The following is a 22,472-nucleotide window of genomic DNA, read 5'->3' as shown; positions in this document are numbered from 1 at the left end:
CATTTTCAAGCAAGACCTCACTCCCCGTCCTCATGATGGATGTCTGTAAACAGAACCTTAAATCTATGCACGTCTCGGCCCAAAGATTGTTTTCACTCTAAGAATTAAATAAGGGGGTAGGAGGGCATCATCACCGCACCGCACACTGACTCGATGAGTCATTTTAATGGGTAGACCGCTCTTCTTACTCCCTTATCCGATGAGATCATAGATAGGGAAACCTTTGAAACTTGTTGATCTATCTATAAGCAGGCTACCTAGGCTGGGTATACCTATTTGCGGAAAAACGCGCCCAAAGGACGCAGCCGGCCCTTGGGAAGCCCAAGGGGCCCCGGTGAGCGCAGCTCCCAGCTCAGCGCCGGCCCGAGGTCCCCCCAAGCCCTCTGGCCCGTCTCGCGGGGCGGCGGTTGATGACCGCGGGCCAGCTGTTTTGATTAACAGTTGAGGGCCAGAAAGGCCTGCTGGCTCGGACACCACGCGGAGACAGAGCACTGCCTTGGCCGCAGTTGAAGAAACCGCTCTCGGGCTAGACGGGGGCGGAGCAGCAGCTCACTGAAGAGCCAACTGAAGAGCCTTAAAATGCCTGGAGCACTCCTAGGACAGCCCCCAGCGCGAGGCACTCTGGGACTTGTAGTTTACTTCCCAGACAATGTTTTTCCCACCTCGTTTCTCCGCCTTTTAACGTCGCTTTTATTCTCCCCCTCCCCTCCCAGCACGCCGACTTCCTGGTCGCCGCACGTCCTCACGTACGACTACACTACCCACAAGTCTCTTGTTCTCGTCCCAGCGCGGCACGGGCGCCGGCCGTCTCCCTTGGCTGTCTCCTTTGGACTACAGTTCCCAGAAGTCCTCTGGAGAAGTGCTTCCCTCTTTCATTTCCAGGACCACAATTCCCAGAGACTTCAGCTTCACGGCGGTTTTCTTTTTACCCGATCTCTTCTTGAGCTTGCTGGTCTTCGGCCGGCTACCAGGCGCACAGCGACGACGTGGTCCGTCGTGACCGGGCACAGGGTTTTCTCAGCGGCCCATTTTTCTCGCCCCTCCGTTGTTCCCTTTGCAGGCCGTCGCGTCTGGCCTGAGCGGTGACCTGGCGGGCCGCGCCTGCGCTCTGTCCCGTTTCCTGCCTGGCTGGTGGCGGCGGCCATTTTGTTCATCCTCCTCCTCCTCCTGCTCCTCCTGGTTGGAGCGCAGTGTCCGGAGCGGGCTGGGGGGAGAGAGCCCGAGAGCAGGGTTCGGTGCCTTTTCCTCTGTCCCCAGCCGGTGCCCGGAGCCCCCCTCCCCTTCCTCCCCACCCCCTCCCCTCCCCAGCCCTGCCCTCCCCCTTGTCCCGGGATCGCTCCGTCGCACCCACCATGATGGAAGACGACGGGCAGCCCCGGACTCTGTGAGTACCCGAGACGGGGGGGTGCCGGGCGCCGAGAGGCCCGGGCGCCGCGGGACGCTGAGGGAGGGAGCAGGAGAACGGGGCCGAAGCCAGGACTCGCGGCGGCTCCCTGGCCGCGGTGGCGCGGACGCGAAGTGTATTCCTCCTCTGTCCCGTTTTCCTTGGGAAGGAAGCCCTCCCTTCCCCCAAACACAGTCACTTCCTGGGGTCTGGGGCTTGTTGCGACCTTTTCCTCTCGCGCCCTTCTTGGCATACCCTTTCTAGGCCGGGTTTCTGCACCGCAGAGGCTGTCAGGCCCGGGAGAGCTCCTGCTGTCCCTCTGCTTTTGGGGCCCTGGGCTGGGCCGAGAGCTGCGGGTCCCCCCGGGGGCAGGGCCTGGTGGGGGTGGGACTGGGGGTGGGACGGCAGCCGCATCCCCTGCGGGCCGGGGGGAATTAGCACTCACGCCCTCCACGTCCCCAGCTCCAGTCGCTCCCGGCTCTTCTCCCAAGCTGAGCTCTCCGAGGAAGCCGGACGCTCTTCGGCCACTCAAGCCCCTACTCTTTCTGCCCCACGTGCCCCCGCCCACGCTGTCAGAAACACTCGCTCGGCGCCCGCTACTTTTGAAGTGCAAAAGGGATGCCTCTTGCTGCCGGAGCATCTTTCCTTTCTTGGATAACGAAGTTTACTTTGAGCGCTACCTACGACAAACTGACAGCCAGTTGTTAAACTGCTTTTGCTCATTTGGTGTTATTTCTTCCTAATCTGTTTGTGCGTCGAGACCTTCAGAGTTGGATAAAATTATGTCTTTATCCGCTATTCGACGTGTGTCTTTTGAGCGCTTTTTCTTCTATCTTGCTGTTGCTTTTTACATGAAGCTCAATCTAATGAATGAATTTCATCTTCCCACCGCTTATTCGAGTTTCCTTCCTTTCCTAATGAAGAGTGATGACTCAGCATATGCATTCCTTTCTGGATAGTGTGGCCCTCCTTTCGTTTTCCTGCATTTTTTTTTTTTAAGTCTGAGTAATTTCTGATAAATGTTTAAGTTGGGCACCTTCGGTTTTCCTGGCCTCTGGAAGCTCAGCGCACGTACCTCGAGTACACGGAGTCAGATCGCTGCTTTGTTTTCTCTGCCTGGTGTTGATATGATCATAGTTCACTTGGCTCTGCTATCTGATGGGGAAATTACTTTTTGGGGAATAGATGAATGTGCGTGGGTATTCAGGGAATTTGACTAGCTTCTCATCTCTTTACTCCTACCAAAGAAAGTCCGCTCAGTAAAAAAAGGTAGATATTTATATTCACTGTTGATATTTATTTGGTTTTTTGTTTTTTGGGGGGGAGGGTCTTGCACTCTATTCCTATTTCTCTAATGTCTCCCTAAAGTATTTGCCATCCAGTTTTGAGAATTTGCAGCCAACTTAAGCACATCAAATGCTTGAATGAAAAGCCTACTTAGTAGAACTTTTATACTTATGTTTTGTGTTGTTTTCCATTTCTTCCTTCTTTTCCCAGAACAGAGAGAATTGGGACAAACTTGAACATCTGTTGAAGCCAAGGCTTGGTATTTAGTTAGCGATGTGAACTTTGATGGAAGCATCTGGGAAAGCTGGATTTAGTGCCTAGCTAGCATGTGTTTAACAAAGATAAAAGTTACATTGTATCTAAAAATCTGAAATGTCATCATTGATCATAATAGCTACTGAATAATTGGTAAATTCTTATGGCACATTTCTCATTAACTGTATCTGTCTGTTCTTTATGAAGAGGGATTCCTGGTTTTGTCGTGCTAAATAGTATGCTATTTGAATATCTTTAATTCGTACAACTATCTTTGCATGTACCTTGTCTTCTTCTGTCAGACCTTAGACCTTCTCCAGTAGAGTAATAAGTTAACTTTGTCACGTATTTCTTACCTTTACCTTCTCCAATCTACTGTTCTTCCTCTGAAACACACTTAAATTGTTTATGTTTACAGTTATCTAAAAATGTGGCATGTATACATATGGGTAAAGAAATACCTTGAGCTTCTTGTACCTGTATGTCAGTACACGTTTACTATACTGTCTTCCTTTTTCCTTCTCCCACTCTTCTCCATGGGAAGGGGTTTTTTTTTAGACGAGGACTGCTACATCTTTTTAGGTCTTACCCTGCAGCACTTAGTTCACTGCCTGGAACATAAGAGGTACCCAAATGTTTTACAATGATTATACTTCTTTTCTTTAAATTGGTATTAAGTCCGTTTTTTAAAATTCCTGATTGATTTAAAATTATAGGGAGACATGACTGTCAGACGTGGTGCTGTCTGTTGATTTTTTCATATTTTTAAAACCTTTCAAATGTAATATTTTGAAATAAAAGCAAATGTTTCACAATTGGGATTTTTGTCAGATTTTAATAAAAATAATGCATAGTAGTTTTTTTTGTGTTCATTTTACGTATTTCTCCTCAAAACGTTCTTTTAGATACAAGTAACATGATAAAAACTTTGAACATGACTTTAGAGGTTGATATCTAGTAGGGTTTTGTTTTGTTTATTTATGGAGGTCCTTTTATTTTACACTGTGATCTATGGATTAGGTTTTCAAGTGGTTAGTATGTTTTAAAAGAATGTACTCTTAACAAAGTTTATCTTAAACTGTTTCCTTAAAATGCCTGTGTGTTACTAGTGAGGTTTTTTTCCTGCAGACACACACAAGCTAAGACATATGGTTCTATCATCAGAAAACAATATGGTGTTATAGCCTAGGTAGGTCTTTAAATATTCATTACCTACAGTATTACTAATTTATTTGATGGTATTTAAAGTGGTATAGAATTGCTTTGATGTTGAACCTGAAGTTTATTTGTCATATAGTTGCTTTAAAGTTCTGTTTTCTGATGTTCTTTGTTCTCATTTAACATTTATTTTGGGGTAATATGTATTGGGTAACTTGTGCTCTAAAAAAAACTAAACGAGATCATGCGTTATAATACTGGTGTTGAATTGGACTGCCTGACACCTACCTTATAGGACCCACATTTCAGGCTTGTGTTGTGGGTGGCTTTGCATGCAGTGATTGATCCATGGTATATCTGAATCTATAATATAACATTAAATTGTAATGGTGTTCTATTGTAGTTTAATTTATTTTTTTCATCTGTTTCTTGCACCAAAATGAGTAGGAATTGTGAATCTGGGATTATACTGTGTCATGCAATGCTATCTTTAAGGCTGTTCTTTTTTCCTGATGGAGACTCAGTCAAAAAGAGAAAATAAACCAGTGATTTAGAGTATAACCTGAATATCTAAGGGCAATAGCAGAAGAAAATACTATTAAATCTCATTATAAAACTTACTAGCGGGGGCTGGCCCCGTGGCTTAGCGGTTAAGTGAGCGCACTCCACTACTGGCGGCCCGGCTTCGGATCCCGGGCGCACACTGACACACCGCTTCTCCCGCCATGCTGAGGCCGCGTCCCACATACAGCAACTAGCAGGATGTGCAACTATGACATACAACTATCTACTGGGGCTTTGGGGAGAAAAAGGGGAAAAAAAGGAGGAGGATTGGCAGTAGATGTTAGCTCAGGGCCAGTCTTTCTCAGCAGAAAGAGGAGGTTTGGCATGGATGTTAGCTCAGGGCTGTTCTTCCTCAAAAGGAAAAACTTACTAGCCATCCCATGGATTAGGCTACATTGTGGCTGTAATTAAGCCCATAGTTCAATTTAATCATATTTTCTGTTTCTTTAAAGTGTATGTGTATGCGTGTTGATATCCCTTATGTAGTTGGTTGCTTTGCTTGTATCTCCTGCACATTTCTTCTGCCCTGCCTCCTTCCTAAAATGAAATATCGACAAATTGATCAGTTCATTGAAGGACATTGTTGCAGAATCTTCTCTTATATAGGAGCTTGTCAAGAACAAAAGCAAAAATGTTACTTTCATAGAAATTTAGTTATAGTATCTTGTGTAACAAAAGTGCTGGCAATTTCAGCCTTGGTAGGGCTCCTCTTTTCAGAGTGAGAGCGCATTTAGTGTTGAAAAAGTGTGATTAGTCTTCTGAAAGGCATGATGTTCTTAACTTAAAATTCTGCCCAGCTGGACATAGGAAGTAGTTTGGCAATGTGAACTTTTGCCCACTGTGAAGCTGGCAAGTTTCTAGTCTCAATTTGGATTTTAACCCTGATATTAGAGATAAAAGCATCATTTTCTGTTTTTAATGCTTTAGTTCCTGTAGTTGTTCTTAAAAGACAAAATAGACCTCAGGTATGCTCTTTTTTTCTTGACTAAAAAATCGTTTTGGAATTTCCTAAGTGTTTACTCTTTGAATTGAATTTGAGCCATTTGTCTTTTTTCTGTTATTTTGTATATGTTCTTCAAGTAGAAATTTTGTATTTACACACGTGGAACTTTAGAATATGTTGGCTACTTCATAAGCAGAGCAGGAAGAAAGTGAAGTGTAGAAACTGTAATTTAGAAAGAAAAAAGATACCATTTCAGTAGACAACCAGCCATTTCAGTACCCTGCTGAGAGCTGTTCTTGCCAGATCAGGTGTTGAACATTTGTCTTAAATATTTCTTTAGTATTTATTTTGGGGCAGGTAATTTTATGATAATGAAAAGGTACTTAAATAACTTTTTTATATTAGTTTTTGGAATTTAGTTTGCTGTTTACCACTGAACTTCCGGTGGAGATGTTTGAAAAATGGGGAACTTTAAAACTGGATTTTTCTATAAATATTTCATGACATTCTAAACTTAGATTAACATTTTGCTCTTTGGCATCAGTGCTTGAAATGTAAATTAACATGTCTACATGTGCCTCTAGAAATTCTTCAGAATCTATAACTGATTGGAAATAGGTTGACTTGGAATAAAAATCCTGTGAAACAGAAACAGCTTTAATTGTGACTGTTAGATATGGAAGGTAATTAATGCCCATGCAGTTTTTCCTGAACAAATCAGTGTTTAAATGGTAATGCAAATTTAAAACTATATAAATCATTTAAAATTTATTATATTAAAATGATAATTCTGTTTTAAACTTGTTACTAGTTAGCTTCAGTGTGTGAAAATCAGTTTTATCCACTCCTCTTCGATTCTCTTAGAAATGAGCTAATTAGCACTTTAGGTTAGATGAGTATAACACTTAGGAGACCAGGTTACTTCTTCATTTTCTTTATAGATAGGTCTGCCTTATACAAAAAGAAATTATTCCATGGATACAGGCTCTCAAACCCCTGTAAGTTAAAAAGGGACGGGCAGTTGTCTGGCTAGCTCATAATCCTATAACCTTTCACTACTGCTGGAAAAAGCGTGTCACTGCCTGGCCTACTGATGGGTCTGCTCTACTTTAAGTATAAAGAAGAGATGGCATAGTGGACCTAAACCAGTTTATCACTGGTTTAGTCTTCTAATTTTAAGTAAGTTTAACTAAATTAAAGTGATGTTGGACTTGTGTTTCAGTTTTAGACCATGTAAATTAATGTTATTTAGTGCATATTCCAGTGACATTCTTAGCTGAACTGGAAAATTGCTATTCATTCTTTTTTTTTTTTTTTAGTTTTATTTTTTTTTTCAGAGGAAACACAAAAAGCCCTGAGCTAACATCTGTTGCCAATCCTCCTCTTTTTGCTGAGGAAGATTGGCCCTGGGCTAGCATTCGTGCCCATCTTCCTCTACTTTGTATGTGTGACGCCTGCGACAGCATGCCTTGATAAGTGGTGTGTAGGTCCACACCCAGGATCCAGGCCTGTGAATCCCAGGCTGCCGAAGTAGAGCATATGTTAACCACTATGCCACCGGGCCGGCCCCAGAAAATTGCTACTCAATCTTAATCAGATAATTTTTTTTTTTTTTTTTTTTTACATTTAACCTTACCTTTTCAGCCTATTTTTCTCTTTTAGAGTGTTCTGTCTTAAAGCAGTTATATATTTAAAATAGTAACCATAGATGCAAGGCTTATTTTGGCCTCACTACTCATTTTCCAGATGTTGTATATTATAGTTAGGAAAATAAAACTATGTCCTTTTGCTTTCCAGAAGAAACTATGTTAATTTTACAAATATTGTTTGGTTTATGAGGTTGTTCATAACAGAGGCGAATTTTAGGAATTATGCACTGAGTACCAGAAAGACTTAAAAGTTTGGCAGTTTGTTAAGGTAAATTAAGATAAATCCGTGGTACAAGAGAAACCAAGGTGATCATCTCTGGGATGTGGTGGTCTTTTCTTTTCTTTCGAATTTATCTGTATCTTAAATTTATTATACAAAATACATATTTGTAATTTGACTACGATATAATTTGTAATTTAAAAAAAATCCCAGGCCAGCCCCAGTTTGCAGGCGTGGACCTACACCACTCTGTCAGTGGCCGTGCTGTGGTGGCGGCTCACATACACAAAGCAGATGTTAGCTCAGGGTGAATCTTCCTCAGAAAAAAAAAATCCCATATCTTTGAGTATGCGTAGACAAAGGTATACCTAGATTTGTCTTAGATTTTCTCTGAATTTCTAAAGAAATCTTTGTATTTGTTTTGTTATCTACATTAAGATGTATTTTATTGATTCTGATGCATTTTAGACTAGGAACTTTTATTATTTTACCCTGCTCTCCTAAAACAACAGTAGAGACTTATCGTAGATAACAATCTTATTTAGCAAGACAAAACAAAACCCTCCCATCTCTGTGTGTTTTGTTATGACTTTGCCCTTAATTCTGTTCTTTGTTCATATAATTGCTTTGGTTGGGGATCTAAGATAAACTCACCTTATGTCTAATATTTCTTTTTGATCAGGTATTTTAATCAATATTTGTGGTATTATTTGTGTGTGTTACACGTTATTTTAAATTGTGTTTCACATTTAGAAATTGTAGTTATCTTGAGGCTGGTTTCAATTTTTATTATTTTTATTCTAACAAATAAGATGAAAAAATGTTATATGAGGTACAGAATAATATGCTTTTGGGGTATGCAAGGTCACATTGGTTTGTTCTTTATAGAGTCTTTTGAAGTGGTATTTTAGTGGCCTAAGAACAATTGTTGCTTTCCTAAGTAAGGGCTAATCTTACTTTCTTAGGCTCAAACTTAAGTGGAAAAATTTTATTGAACATAGAGGAGGTTAAAATGAAATAAAAGGTGATGAGTTAAATGATAATGTGTTAGAGCCAAAAGCTGAGGGAAAAGTGCTGATAATGTTGGTTTTTTTTTTTCTTGTACAGATACGTAGGTAACCTCTCCAGAGATGTGACAGAAGTCCTTATACTTCAGTTATTCAGTCAGATTGGACCCTGTAAAAGCTGTAAAATGATAACAGAGGTAAGATCTTCCCAGTTCCATGTGCTGCCAGTTAGCATGATGTTTAACATTTTGAGATACTTGAATTTATTAGTATCAATTTTAAATATCATTTTAAGCTTCAAGTTATTCTGATGGAGAGATTCATGTTTGTTGTGTTGATTTCTTTGATTTGGCTGACAAACAGGGTTTAGTATGGAGTTTTTTTGAGAGGACAAAGTTTCTGTGCTGTTATTCTCAAATGGTCATTCTTCATGAGGTAGTTATCTTCAAGTGATTCTGCTTGTAAAAAGTTGTTAGAGCTTATCTCAGAGTGTTGAAAAACTAGATGATATTTCATACAATTCCAGTGGTGTAGCAGTGCCCAATGACTTGTGTGTCAGTTTGTTCTCTTCTTTTTTTTTAATTCATCAACTTATTTTTTTGGACTATTTACTATGTATCAGATACTACGGTAAGTGCTAGAGATACAGTGGTGACTAGGACAGTTCCTAGCCCCATGGAATTTTACAGTCTAATGAGGGAGACAGAGAAGTTAACAGGCACTAATGATATAGGATAATAAATGCTATGGAAGCACACAGCTTCAAGTACTGTGGGAGCACATTGGTCCAGTACAGTCTTAGGTCAGGGGAGGCTTCTTGGAGGAGTAAGTGTCTAGGCTGAAAGCAAAAAGGATAGTAATGGAAACTGGCTAGAAAGGAATTCAAGGAAGAAGGGATTCCAGATAGAGAGAAGAATGTTGGTCCAATGTGGTAGACAGAGCAGGAGTGCTTGTAAGAGAGAGGGCAAGACAGAAGCAGTAGCATGGTTGGAGTTTGGAATGGGATTAGTCATAAGAGATGCCAGGAGATGAGGCAGGAGTGTTCGGAAGGCGCCACACGCTGTGCTACAGAGTTTGTGTATATCCTGAGACAGAGGGAAACTGTTACAAACCTGTTAAGCGAATTGGCCTTTTGATCTTCTTTCCTAACTAATGATAATCATCATTCTATTCTGGTGTATTATCTCTTCTTTCCTCCCTGTCTTTGATTATTTATTCATTCATTCTTTCATTAATCAAAAATTTACTTTGTACTAGGCACTATTTAAAACACTGGGAGTATAATGGAGAGCCAGACAAATAAGGTTCCCATGAGTTTACATATTAGGGTATTGTTAATAAACAAGATAATTCCAGATAGGAATAAGAGCTATGAAGATAACAAAACAGTTCTGTGATGATGATTGGAGGGTTGGTGCTCTATAGGCTAGGTGGTGAGGGAAGATGTCACCTCTTTGAGCTGAGAGATAGGAATAACAAGATGGTGCCATCTATGTTAAGAGCTGGAGGCAGAGGGAACCCCAAATACAGAGGCCTGGAGTTGGTAATGAGTGTGGTGTGTTTGTGGAACCAAAGACCAGGATGGCTGGAGCCTGGTGGGTGGGGTGGGCGAGGGGAGTGGTGGGAATTGAGTCTAAAGAGGTGGGCAGGCAGGATTTGGAATTACATAGGGCAGTACAGGCCATGACAGTTTGGATTTTACTCGGGTTGTGGTGGGGTTTTAAGCAGGGTAATGAGGTACTCTGATTTATATTTTTAAGATTACTCTGTTTGGAAAATGACTGTTGTGTGGAGAATGGATTATAGAGGACAAGAATAGAAGGAGGGAAACCAGCTGGATTTATTTCAATAGTCTAGGTGAGAGATGATGGGGGCTTGTTCTTTAGAGTGGTAGCATAGAAGTAGAGGTGGGTAAATTTGGGATCTATTTTGAAGGTAGAATCAATAGGATTGGATTGGCTCTGGGACATATGGGAAAGGAAGACATCAAGACAGACCCTGAGATTCTTGTTTGCAAGAATGATGGATGGTGGATGATAAAGCTGTTTATTTGCTAAAATGGGCATGACGGAGGGAGCCCCAGGATGGGTGGGGGAGTGGTGGGAATCAGGAATTTTGTTTTGGCAGTGTTAAATTTAACATTAGACATCTAAATGGACATTGTATGTAGGCAGTTGGATAAACTAGTTTGGAACTCTAGAGAGACCAGTGCTAATGATACCAGCTTGTAGTGGTATTTGAAGCCATGGGGCTAGATGAGAATCTAGTTCCTAGATGTAGAAGAGACTGCTGATAGAGAAGAGTAGAGGGGCCTAGGTCTGAGCCTTGGAGCATCTCAACTCTTAGAGTGACATTAGAGTTTGAGTTAAGGAGGAAGAACTGCCTTCTGAAAGATCTCTAGTGAGGAAACAGGAAAACCAAAAAAGTAGGGTAGAATCTAAAGGAGAATATTTAGAGGAGGAAGAGAATTGTCAATTGTTTGGAATTCTGCTTGAAAGTCAGGATGAGGACAGAAAAGGGATCACAGAGGTGGCGAAGAGCTCATTGGTGAGCTCAACACGAAGTTTCGGTGGCCTGGTTGGGTTGGAAGCTGACTGGAGTGGGTTTAGGAGAGAATGGAATGTGAGAAAATGGAAAGTCACTAGAAAATTTTTGAGAAGCATTTGGTAAAGGTTTATTTTAATAGTATTTTTTAAAAACTTGTGTGTACAATCAGCCATTTGAGGGGTAGAGGAGTTTGAAATGAATTTTCATAATTTATCCATATTCTACAACTCCTACATTTGAACTTGTAAATAGCTTAAAATCTCATATTTCTCTGTCTTGACATTTATGTCATCCAACAAAAATTGGTGACAACACTAAGGTAAGGACACAGTTGATTTTTGGAGTGTCACTTGGTGGTGGTATAAATGGGAAGTTTCCAAAGGGCGTGAACTCCATCACAGACTCTAGGCATTTATTTTCCTTTGATAAAGTTCATTTCAGTGTATGAAAAATCCTTTTTTCCCTTAGTTTTGTGGTTTTTTACTTTAGATATTATTTACCTTGGATTCCAGCTTTCCCTATATACTATGATAAGTTTATATTATCGAGTCTAAGGCAAACATTAAAAACATTTTAACATCTCTGACAGTTGGGATGTGACAAAAATCAGTGGTGTCTTAAATGAGATGAAATGCATTGTGATGTGAATGTATAAATGTGCGTGTGTGTGTGTACATGTACTACGTACATTGAATGGAATCTGGCCTACTACTAGGTAAATAAACTTGAAGTCAGTATGCATGAGTAGACTAGTTTACTAAAACCTGTTGTTATCATAGATCTACCATTGGACCCCCATATGTTTTGCTACAATTATCAGTGTTTTCCTTAGACCCCATCAGGGCAGAAGAGGTAGGAGTAAAAGGAAAAATTGACTAGCGCAGTTTTAGCTTATTATTTGCCTTCAAATCCTTTCTTCAATGAATGTTACTGGTAAGTAGTGTTAACTCTTTACAAGAAGAATTGAAGTGCATATTTTTATTTGGAGTCTTTTCTCCCATTTCCTTTCTCTGCCTCTTAGTTAAGAGGAGACTTCATATGGCTACGACAATAGAATTTTGTATGAGAGCCCATAGTTTTCTTGTCACTATTAATGATCACACTTTTTTTCCCCTCAAGGAAATGCCTTCTGATTGCTTCACCACTATTGTTTTAGACGTCTTATTTTGGATTTTTCTTCTAAAACTTTGCTGGAATGAAAAACAGTGGTTGTTGAAAAGATCTTTATTTTATCTGGTATTTTTATCCTTTGTAAGTGCAACTAGAATTCCACATTTTAAATATTATTTTTTTAAGGCATTTTACATTGAACAGTGATCAATGTTTTTAACCTTACATAAAAAATATATTTGTGCAGTTGTGTAGTTATTCAGTATAGGTTGCAATTTTATGAAATTCATTTTCATTTTGGTTGTTAGGTGATGAAGTTGCTATAACTTAGGTAGTACTATTTACTTTCTCATTGTCTTTATAAATATCTACTTGCAAACTACTGTCAGGCATAGTGTTGTAGAATATATTTAGTAAAGATGTCTTATATTGGTATTTTTGTGATATAAAATTGTAGCTTTGTTCTGGAATATTTTATTTAGACACATTTTCAGAAATTCTTTTCTTGATCACTAGTGTTACTTCTCTGGTCTTTGGAAGACCAAGCCAAAGTATATAGAGTCACTAGTGCATTAGAATATTTTGAAAGATAGGGAATTCATTTCCATAGCTGGTTATAAATCTGAAATTTTCCTGTTTTTTTATTCTCATTCCTTCCTTATCCAAAAAAGAAATACATAATTTCGTCTCATCATATATAGTACTAATCCTTTTTTCAATCAGGAGTAAAGTTTGTAAAGTTGGTTCATTTCTGTATTTTTTTATAGTCATGGGATACAGTTTATGAAGGATTATGATGCATAAATAGAATTCATCCTTTTGAAAATAATGTTGGGAGAGAAGAGCAGTGGTAAGGAGTGGTCCTTATCTCTCAAATCTGAACTTGAGGTTTTGTTTGGTCTAATGTAAACTTCTGTTTTATATTTAACATAATTCACCAGAATTCTGTGTTTTGATTTAATACTGATAGTCATGATTCTATACTGCTTTTGAGTTCTGTTTGAGTACAGCAGTATTCTGAGGTGCAAAGTCAGGCGTAGCTGTAAATCTTATTTTTAAAGTGTTAGGCTTTCATAAACTTTGCAGTCTCACCTTGTACATTCCTAGCTGTCAGTAATGTTTTTTCCTGGATTTTCTTCTCAGCAACCCGATAGCAGAAGGGTCAACTCTTCTGTTGGATTTTCTGTTTTGCAGCATACAAGCAATGACCCATATTGCTTTGTGGAATTTTATGAACACAGAGATGCAGCTGCTGCATTAGCTGCTATGAATGGGAGAAAAATTTTGGGAAAGGTAAGATAAAAGAATGATGGCACCTAATGAGTATATATATTTGCATGTCAGATTAGTGGTTTTCTTTCTTAGCAAGTTTTTAAGCAAATACTCAGCTCTGCCAAGTGATGGTTTGCTTTATTCAGCCTAGTGCTTTTACAGAGATAATCCTGCTTGATAAATGATTTAGTAAGTGGTGAGTGTTATGATTCATAATGACATGCCTAATAATTGTATTAAATATAATCTTTATTTTTAGGAGGTCAAAGTAAACTGGGCAACAACACCAAGTAGCCAGAAAAAAGATACTTCCAGTAAGTACTCCTGCTGCATTTTACTGTGGAAGAGTTCTGAAATTATCCTGGCAGCATTACCAGCTTAAATAGGGTTTTTTCTTCCCGTAGTGTTGCCTAAAAAAGGTTTAGTAGCTGACTTCTTAAGTATTTGATTACCACATGCTTTGATTTCAGATCACTTCCATGTGTTTGTTGGGGATTTGAGTCCAGAAATTACAACAGAAGATATTAAATCAGCATTTGCCCCCTTTGGTAAAATATCGTAAGTATCATAATCAATACTATGCTCAATAGTGATAGGCAAAATTGTATATGATTAACTCGTATCAGAATTAAGATTTTCTTTCCCTAGTTAGTGTGATTTTTTTTTTTGTTTATTTGTTTGTTTTGGTTTTTTTGATTAGTAGCTGTTGTTGAAAATGTTAATGTCATTTCAGTGTTTTGGGGTCTTGTTTTTATCTAATCCTGTGTATAATATGTTAAAAATTTTTAAGTGATTCTGTTTGTTATCTTTGAAGCAGATGTTTGGGTGGTAAAACCTATTATAAAGTCCAACTTTTTGTCAAATGTTTTCAAAATTTGGTGGTTAAAGATAATGGGTTAATGAAAAATAAATGTGATTTATACTGTGTGTTCAACTTTTATAGGAGGAGTTTATAAATGGGGGAAAGTAGGTAAATCCTTGGATATGTTGTGGTTAAATCGGAAATGTACATGTTTAATTATAATGATAAATGTGTTTTGATGTTTTAGCTGAGAAGTAATACTATTATAGTATTAAAATGTTTCAATGTCTGAGCCATAAATGTGGGATTAATTAGTAGATGTTTTTTTGTTAGTGGTATTTGATTCTACTAGTTAGGGCCCAAATGTGGTTTGATTTTTAACAAAGTTTATGCTCAAATTTCACTGTATGTTACTTGATCAAATATATTGAAAAATTAAAAGTGGTTACAAGTTCTATAAAATGTTTATCACAATTTATCTTTCTGATTAAAATAAGTTTATTTTATGTATTTATTTCCTGTAGATTTGAATTTAATGTTTTAGCACTACCTTACAAGAATATATTTCAACTAAGAACAACAATATTTTCTCTATTCAATTTGTTGTTCTATAGATTTAATTTATTTGAAAGAAAGATTTAATTCTTAATTTTCTATTTTGATATTTGCTTTGCTTTTTAATCTCTAAATGTGGTAAGTAGTAATGTTTTAAGAATCAGTATAAAAAATAATACAGGTTGCTGTTTTTCAATCTTTATTTATACCTGAGACCTGCAGTTTTTCTAAAGTCCAAGTCACAATTAAAAGTAATAGCATTCTGGTTATTTTGCAGAATTGCTCATAAGAATGGACAGGATCTTGAAGGCTAACTGCAAGGAACTGTGCACACTGGAACTCAGTTGTAGATTTTTTTCTCATTTCTATTTATTCTTATTATACATTATTTATATATACATATTTTAGTATTTACATTTTAACATTCTATATTCGATGGAGTTCTATATTTCCAATCATTTTAACTTACTCACTAAAATTTCTGTGTAAATTTGTTGTTTTCGTACTGGTGTGCTTAGCATTGTTGTTAGTTTTTTATTCTCCTTTCTTAAATTTCTGAAAATGTCAATTTTTCAAAATTTACAGCTGCCCAAACTCCAAAATGATGGTAGAGAATTGACCAAGAAAAATAAAGAAATCTGTTAACAGGCCATGTATGCCTTTTTAATTCCTATTTTTTCCTCTTTTTCAATTTTTTAATATTTCATATATTTTGTATCACTAGGCAGAAGACATTTAACTATTTAGAGATTGCATGGTAAAGTAGTTAGCATTGTTACAGTAATTTATAGAACCAGTAAACCTTAGAGGACACTAGCCAATAGAATATTAGAAAAGGAAACTATTGTTCCTATTAATCTTCAAATTTGAGCATTTAGTTTAGAAAGTACAGGCTATTTGATTAGGTTGCATGTTTATTACATGTTTTTGTCCTACTGCTTTTTTCTAACAGGTAAAGAAGCGTTAGGGAGAGTTCAGGAATGGCTGTAGTTAATTAGGGCTAACTGAAATTTTATTTAAAAAAATGCTCACAATACAGTGTGTGTGGTTCCTTTTAGTTTTTATTTTGAGGAAGCCTCTTACTTCCCTCATTTAGCTGTGCTTCTTTTCACAGGGATGCCCGAGTAGTTAAAGACATGGCAACTGGAAAATCCAAAGGCTATGGTTTTGTATCTTTTTATAACAAACTGGTACGTTCTTTCAACTCAATTTAAATTTAATACAAAATTTAGTCATTAATTAATCTGAAACTTGAATATTTTTGGATGTCAACTACAAACACAAGTTTTTTTGTAATTTTGTCTGTTTCGATAATAGAGTATAATCCATTCTTTTTCATGAGCTTGGAAATAGCTGGGAAAAATTAGGCTGATTATAAGGAAGAGTATTAAAGTTGCATTTGTGCTTTGGTGAAGGTAAGATGTATTAGAACTAAAGCTCAACCTCATGAGTTAATCTCAGAATTTGGAGAGAAGTTAAATTATATTTAGTCTTAACCATGAAAATCTTAGTTTTAACTTTTTAATTATTATCCATATTTTTGTAGCTGGGGTGTTAATGACTACAGCAAATTATGCAAATGAAAATTTAAGCAATTGTCTTGGTTTTTGCATGTATTCTTTAAGAAAGAGGTACCAAAATATCTAAGCATTTGCATTAACTGTAACATCAGATAATAAAATGAGCTGTGATATTAGCATTTTAGAACAGTTTCAGCAACTTAAATTACCTGTGTTTTATTGAAGCATTAAGATAAAGGGCAGGAATTGTATTCTTTCTTTGCTTAGATTCCTTGCAAATTCACGTTAATTCTGATAATCTAAACTCCTTTTTTATTGATAATCTAAACTCCTTTTTTATTGACGGCTATTTTACAGCATTTTAAATCACAATGCAGAAGTCTTCCATCTTAAGATGAGTTTTTAAACTTCTGTCATAGTAAAAATCCATTGCTACTAGAATGTAGATTTTTGGGAGCAGGTGATTTAGACCTTAATATTAGAGTTTTTATATTTTCTTCAGTAAAAGTTACATTACAGATCAATCATAAAATTAAGGTATTTTAAAACAACTTTGTCTTGTGGGATTTCTGCTTCCTTTTTTTTAATCAGTGGGATTGTGATTCTTCTTTGCATATTTGAATTATGATAAAGTTCCCTTGATGCTTAAATGCTGTCCTGGTATTGAAATCTATAAATAAAAATAGCTTTTATGGGCCGGCCCCGTGGCTTGGCGGTTAAGTGCACGCGCTCCGCTGCTGGTGGCCCGGGTTCGGATCCCGGGCGCGCACCGACACACTGCTTCTCTGGCCATGCTGGGGCCGCGTCCCACGTGCAGCAGCTAGAAGGTTGTGCAGCTATGACATACAACTATCTACTGGGGCTTGGGGGGAAAAATAAATAAATTAATAAAATTATTTAAAAAAAAAAGCTTTTATGAATCCTTCAAGTTCAAATCATTTTCTTTGTGATATTAAATTCAGTTTTGTTTGTTTAGAATGCTTAGTGAATTCATTTACTGATAAGATTTATTGGATCCAGCAGTGCCAGCATTTTATTTCATCTTACTGGGTCTTATATACCACTATTTTCTGTGTTTGTAATTGCGCGCGCTCTCTGTTTTTTCTCCACAGGATGCAGAAAATGCAATTGTGCATATGGGAGGTCAGTGGTTGGGTGGTCGCCAAATCAGAACCAATTGGGCCACACGTAAACCACCTGCACCTAAAAGTACACAGGAAAGTAAGTTATGTCCACTATATGCGTTAAAACTTAGATGGGTACCTCACAAACTTGTGTATCAGTATAGTCTTAATTTCTTAAAACTTAAATTTTATTAGCATTACAAGTCTCATTTCATCTTGAATTTAATTGTCTAAAAATCATTGGGCTTTGATATAAGTATATTTGGACCTGTGAATCAGCTGATTTTTTATAACTCAAATCATAGCGTCAAGAAAAAAAATTCTATTTTCTCCCCCAGTAAGGCATATCTTAATAGTATATAGTAATCAATTCTATAATACTATACAACTGTCAGCATTTTTTTTTCTTTCTTCATATAGATAACACTAAGCAGTTGAGATTTGAAGATGTAGTAAACCAGTCAAGTCCGAAAAATTGTACTGTGTACTGTGGAGGAATTGCTTCTGGGTTAACAGGTATAGTGTTTGGTTTTCTAATCTCCTCCTCTGTGGAACTTCATCACTATTAGTATCAATTTCGTGATAAACATGAACCTTAAATATTTTATTTGTATGTTTTTGTTTTTCAGATCAGCTAATGAGACAGACATTCTCACCATTTGGACAAATTATGGAAATAAGAGTTTTTCCAGAGAAGGGCTATTCGTTTGTCAGGTAAAATTCTACCTGTAATATTGTTACTCTTACATTTGATCCGTTCCTTTCAGTTATCTTATTTGCTCCCCTCAGGTATCAGAGTTTATTTTAGTACGTCTTTGTGATGTCAAACTTTAAACTACCTACATAGTGTACTTTAGGAAAATACCAAGTTGACAGTTATAAACTAATGTGTTTCTGTATTATTTACTGTGTTAAGTTCTTTAAAAAATAAAAGGTAAGAAACCTTATTATCTTCTTCTCAGATTTTCAACCCATGAAAGTGCGGCCCATGCCATTGTTTCGGTGAATGGTACTACAATTGAAGGGCATGTTGTTAAATGCTATTGGGGTAAAGAATCTCCTGATATGACTAAAAACTTCCAACAGGTAATTCGATTTTTTGTAGCACTTTTTGAGGTTTCCATCTTACATATCTACATAAAAGCTTTAGAAAACTGTAAAATAAACAAAAAAATAAATAAAAGCATATAGCTGCTTTCAGTTGATTTTATTAATGCTATTTCAAAAGTGATTATTTTGCGGTATTAACTGAATCTTAATACTTTCTTTTCACAGGTGTCACCACCCCAATAAACTTAGACAATGATAAATAACAGAGTCCTATTCACATAAGGGTGCTTACTTAGTTTTTCTCTTCCTTGTCTCCCACTTTCTTCAAATACTGGATTTCTTACTTGTTCCCTAAAATAGTAATTTGCTTTTTCCTAGGTCGACTATAGTCAGTGGGGCCAGTGGAGCCAAGTTTATGGAAACCCACAACAGTATGGACAGTATATGGCAAATGGGTGGCAAGTGCCGCCTTATGGAGTATACGGGCAACCATGGAATCAACAAGGATTTGGAGTAGAGTAAGTTTGGGTTTTTCCAGTATAGAAACAGATATTGTTCTGACAAAAGAAATTAAAAAATGTGTGTTTTTAGAGAGAATCTACTTAAATTAAATACATCGAACTACTTGGCATTTTAGGTGTTGTAGAAACCTTATGAAAAGTGATTTATGATGCTAAAAATTTGCTTTTTATTACCTAGGTGAAAAAGGAGGTTGGGGTAACATTTGGTGTGTCCTAGTATCTCTATAAGCAGTTGGTAGAATTTGATTTACGTTTCTAATATACTGTTTTATCTACTTGTTTATTTTTGCATGGAAAAGATCTTTGTCTAGATACGTTCAGAAATTTAATGATTTATACCCTTGGCTTCTGTGAGAAGCCACAGATTTATCTGTTACAAAATAGCTTGCTTTTCTTCCTTTGTTGATAGAATGGGTTGGTCCCTTGTACTTTTTTCCCCCCAGGCCAGCCCAGACCTTTATTTTCACTGGTTCCTTCTTCCTTCTCTTTCCAGCATGAACTTGTGTTTTTAAAATTTCTTGTAAATTGATAAACCATGTGTGCAGTATATGATGGGTAGATGATGTGTTGAATCATTTGTCGTTTTTTGAAAGTCAGTTTTGAGATACTCTTCAGAAAAGTCATTGTGTTAAGTTGTGGTTATCTTAACAGAAAATGAAGAGCTAATATTGAAATAGATATTCTACATATGTGGATATATATCATTTCTTTCTTTGCTCTTTGTTGTAGTTATGTTGATTTATCTTTGTCTATTCTGTGATTAGGGTCTGCTTGATTTTTGTATAAAGGTATAGATATTTTTCTCTTTGTGTTTGCTGAAGATTTTTTTTTTTCCTTCCAAGTCAATCACCTTCTGCTGCTTGGATGGGTGGATTTGGTGCTCAGCCTCCCCAAGGACAAGCTCCTCCCCCTGTAATACCTCCTCCTAACCAAGCTGGCTATGGTATGGCAAGTTACCAAACACAGTGAGCTGGGACTCTAAACAAAATTGTAATTCATGATAGCTTCAGTTTCCTGTGACACTCTGAAGACATGAAAGTAGACATCGGAAAATGAAAATATTTATTTTAAAAATTGAAATGTTTGGAACCTTTAGCACAGCTTTGCTTTGGTGAAGGACACATGTCTTCTAGTTCTGCCTTTTTAAGTTTTTGTTCATGATGGATATGAACATGATTTTTCTTTGTGTACAAAAACTAAAATAAAGTCAATAAAGACAATTCTGACTACAAATTTTGATATAATAGGAGAAATGGGTAATACATTTTGATTCTTAGCTACTATTCCATTTTTATCTTGCTGTTCAGTATTTTAACTCACTGTGTTTTTAAAAGAGCAAAAAAGGGAGGATCGTGAAAAACTGGGAATCACATATAAGTTCATCCTGAACCTTGATACTCCCTTCCCCTACCCTGAGGTGGACCACATTTGAAGTCAGCAGGAAAAAATGTGATATTGAGAAGAAGTACATGATTTTGGAGTCGCTTTGGAGGAAATACTTTCTCTATGACTAAAGAAACTGAAGCCAGACTGATAAAGAAATTTTGCAACCTAAATAAGGAACAGCATTGTCTGAGTTACTTGAGCGAATGTTGGTGATCCACATTAAGACATATTTTTAAAACTTTAAAAAGTGTTGATTATTAAAACTGTAGTAAATTACATTTCATTTGGGGGGGAAAATTCCAAGTATGGTGTTTGTATTAAAGTCAGACAGTCATACTTGTGCTTTTACATGAAGTTTAAATGATATGCATTGTAAATATTGAATAACACAGTGTTTAAAAAGCATGCTTCAACATAGAAGTAGCAAGCAATGTAATTATTTGAAGTAACACTTAACACACTCCACTGCATTGAATGCAATGGATTGATAAGAATGTTTAAGACTGACATTTCCAAGGTTGGCTACTATGTAAAATTAAAATTATACAAATTACTATACAGAAAAAGCCTTAATTTTAATTTCATATAAATCTTTGATGCATTAGCACATTTTAAAATGTCACTGGAATTAAATTTTTTGTTGTTGTTGCTTTGCATCACTTGGTATGTAAATACCTTAATTAAAACCTTGTAAACCTATTTCAAGGTTCCTATAAGTTGTATAGTACAGTGTTTTTAAAAAATCTTGGGGTGTTTTTTAAAATTAGATATATTTTGCCCAAGAATTTTTTTAATAAGATTGCTAAAACATCTTATTTAGACAGTTTGTTGTACCAATTTATAATTGGATATTCAGCTTAAATAGTACACAGAGTTGTGACTTTGATTTTTAATTCATTTTTTCCCCTGTGGGTAGTGTGCATGGGATGATCAGCCTGAGCAGAGGCTGAGTTGTATGTGTGGAGTTTGTAAATGAATCGATGGGGTAGATGTCAAGATTGAAGTTTGCTTCTGAGGTATTTTTCAGACTACGTGGATAAAATCTGCCTCAAATTTCTGTCATAACAGGAATGTAAAAGAGATAAAATCTTATGTATTTGAATTCTGACAGCTAGGGGGTGCAAATGTTTAGGCAATGTATTTGAAGTGTTTTGAGGCCTGGGCACCAAACTGAGAAAACCCTTTACAGTTAAGTAGTAAGATGCAACTAGCACCCACAAATTACTATTTTTTAAACTTTTGAAGTCTTAGAATTAGCTTTAAAATAATGATGGTTTTATAAATTGGTGACCACAATAATTTTGGTGTTATTTTCCTTCTTTCCCCATTTAGAAATATAGACAAATATATTAAACATGAAAATTCACAGAGTCTGAAGTTCTTCATCTTTGGGCCAGATTTTTTATGGCACTTTAGTTTTAACCACAGTAGTCATCTATTATACTCTTCTGTTATAAAATTTACCCTTATTTCTTTTGTTCATGGTTAGTGTCTTTGGGGGACGTTATGGAAAAGTTACTTTATATTTTTTAAGGAGAACACTCAAATTATATCAATTATGCCTCGTAGTTAAAAATTTCTTGAATATACGTGAAACTTGAACAGCTAAAGACTTTTTTTTATATATATTGATAAAAGCCTATTAAATTCTCAGTTTGCCTTTTTTGGTCTGCCAGTAAATTAAATACCTTATTGCGATAACAGCTAAATACAGCTGCAGTGTTTTCTGGTTGTATATTCTGTGATTTAATAAAATTATCCAGATTAGTTATATTGCCATGGTAAACATATGACTGAAGTGTCCGTCTTAATCTGAAAGAGAACAAGATTTCATGATCAGTTCACTTGATGAAAGTTATTTCATATTAAATGGTTTTTAAAATATAAAGCTACTTATCCAAATGAAATGCACCATTTTAAAATACAACTGTCAGGCTAACACAGACTCCAGACTCTTATAACAAAGCGAAGTCAGTGCTATCTTGATCCAATTTAAGCCTAAGAATCATTGCCTTTTCCATGTTCATTATAAACAGCAGCAGAGATTCTTTGGCATGCAAGAAAATGTTTCTTACTTCATTTTGGTGCTGTGTTTCTGACTGCCATCCTTGCTCTAAT

The 22,472-nt window shown here is 36.8% G+C and overlaps 2 protein-coding genes across 9 annotated transcripts; one reads left to right on the top strand and one right to left on the bottom strand.

Moving 5' to 3' along the window:
* Positions 1–908: 908 nt before the first annotated feature.
* Positions 909–2,185, bottom strand: LOC106801488 (uncharacterized). The gene is made up of 2 exons (XM_087432702.1): positions 1,352–2,185; positions 909–1,204 (listed from the first exon to the last, which is right to left on the bottom strand). The coding sequence occupies exons 1-2, from the start codon at positions 2,022–2,024 to the stop codon at positions 909–911; spliced, it is 969 nt and encodes a 322-aa protein (XP_087288828.1). The 5' UTR covers positions 2,025–2,185.
* Positions 1,198–22,007, top strand: TIAL1 (TIA1 cytotoxic granule associated RNA binding protein like 1). Of its 8 annotated transcripts, none has more exons than XM_004428132.3 (12): positions 1,198–1,384; positions 8,568–8,664; positions 13,319–13,417; positions 13,656–13,710; positions 13,867–13,954; positions 15,868–15,943; positions 17,386–17,494; positions 17,818–17,913; positions 18,027–18,111; positions 18,360–18,483; positions 18,826–18,965; positions 19,811–22,007. In XM_004428132.3, exons 1-12 carry the CDS (start codon positions 1,353–1,355, stop codon positions 19,935–19,937), a joined length of 1,128 nt encoding a protein of 375 aa, XP_004428189.1. In that variant the 5' UTR covers positions 1,198–1,352; the 3' UTR covers positions 19,938–22,007. The 8 variants fall into 8 exon arrangements, with proteins under 8 accessions (XP_004428189.1, XP_004428187.1, XP_014641273.2 ...); XM_004428130.3 differs by having other exon boundaries at positions 13,268–13,417; XM_087432697.1 differs by lacking the exon at positions 1,198–1,384 and adding an exon at positions 2,177–2,653 and having other exon boundaries at positions 13,268–13,417.
* Positions 22,008–22,472: the final 465 nt, after the last annotated feature.

Source organism: Ceratotherium simum, chromosome 6 (genome assembly GCF_057802395.1).
Source record: "Ceratotherium simum simum isolate JZ-2026a chromosome 6, ASM5780239v1, whole genome shotgun sequence".
NCBI classification, from domain to species: domain Eukaryota; kingdom Metazoa; phylum Chordata; class Mammalia; order Perissodactyla; family Rhinocerotidae; genus Ceratotherium; species Ceratotherium simum.
This window is presented reverse-complemented; position numbering and strand designations above follow the sequence as displayed.

Excerpts from the sequence above, each read along its gene's own strand:
- TIAL1 (XM_004428130.3), top strand. The coding sequence starts at position 1,353 with ATGATGGAAGACGACGGGCAGCCCCGGACTCT. Across the intron at positions 13,418-13,655 it reads GGAGAAAAATTTTGGGAAAG|GAGGTCAAAGTAAACTGGGC; the intron begins GTAAGATAAAAG and ends CTTTATTTTTAG. Across the intron at positions 13,955-15,867 it reads GCCCCCTTTGGTAAAATATC|GGATGCCCGAGTAGTTAAAG; the intron begins GTAAGTATCATA and ends TTCTTTTCACAG.
- LOC106801488 (XM_087432702.1), bottom strand. The coding sequence starts at position 2,024 with ATGCTCCGGCAGCAAGAGGCATCCCTTTTGCACTTCAAAAGTAGCGGG. Across the intron at positions 1,205-1,351 it reads GCCCGTCGTCTTCCATCATG|CCCGCTCCGGACACTGCGCT; the intron begins GTGGGTGCGACG and ends CTCTCCCCCCAG.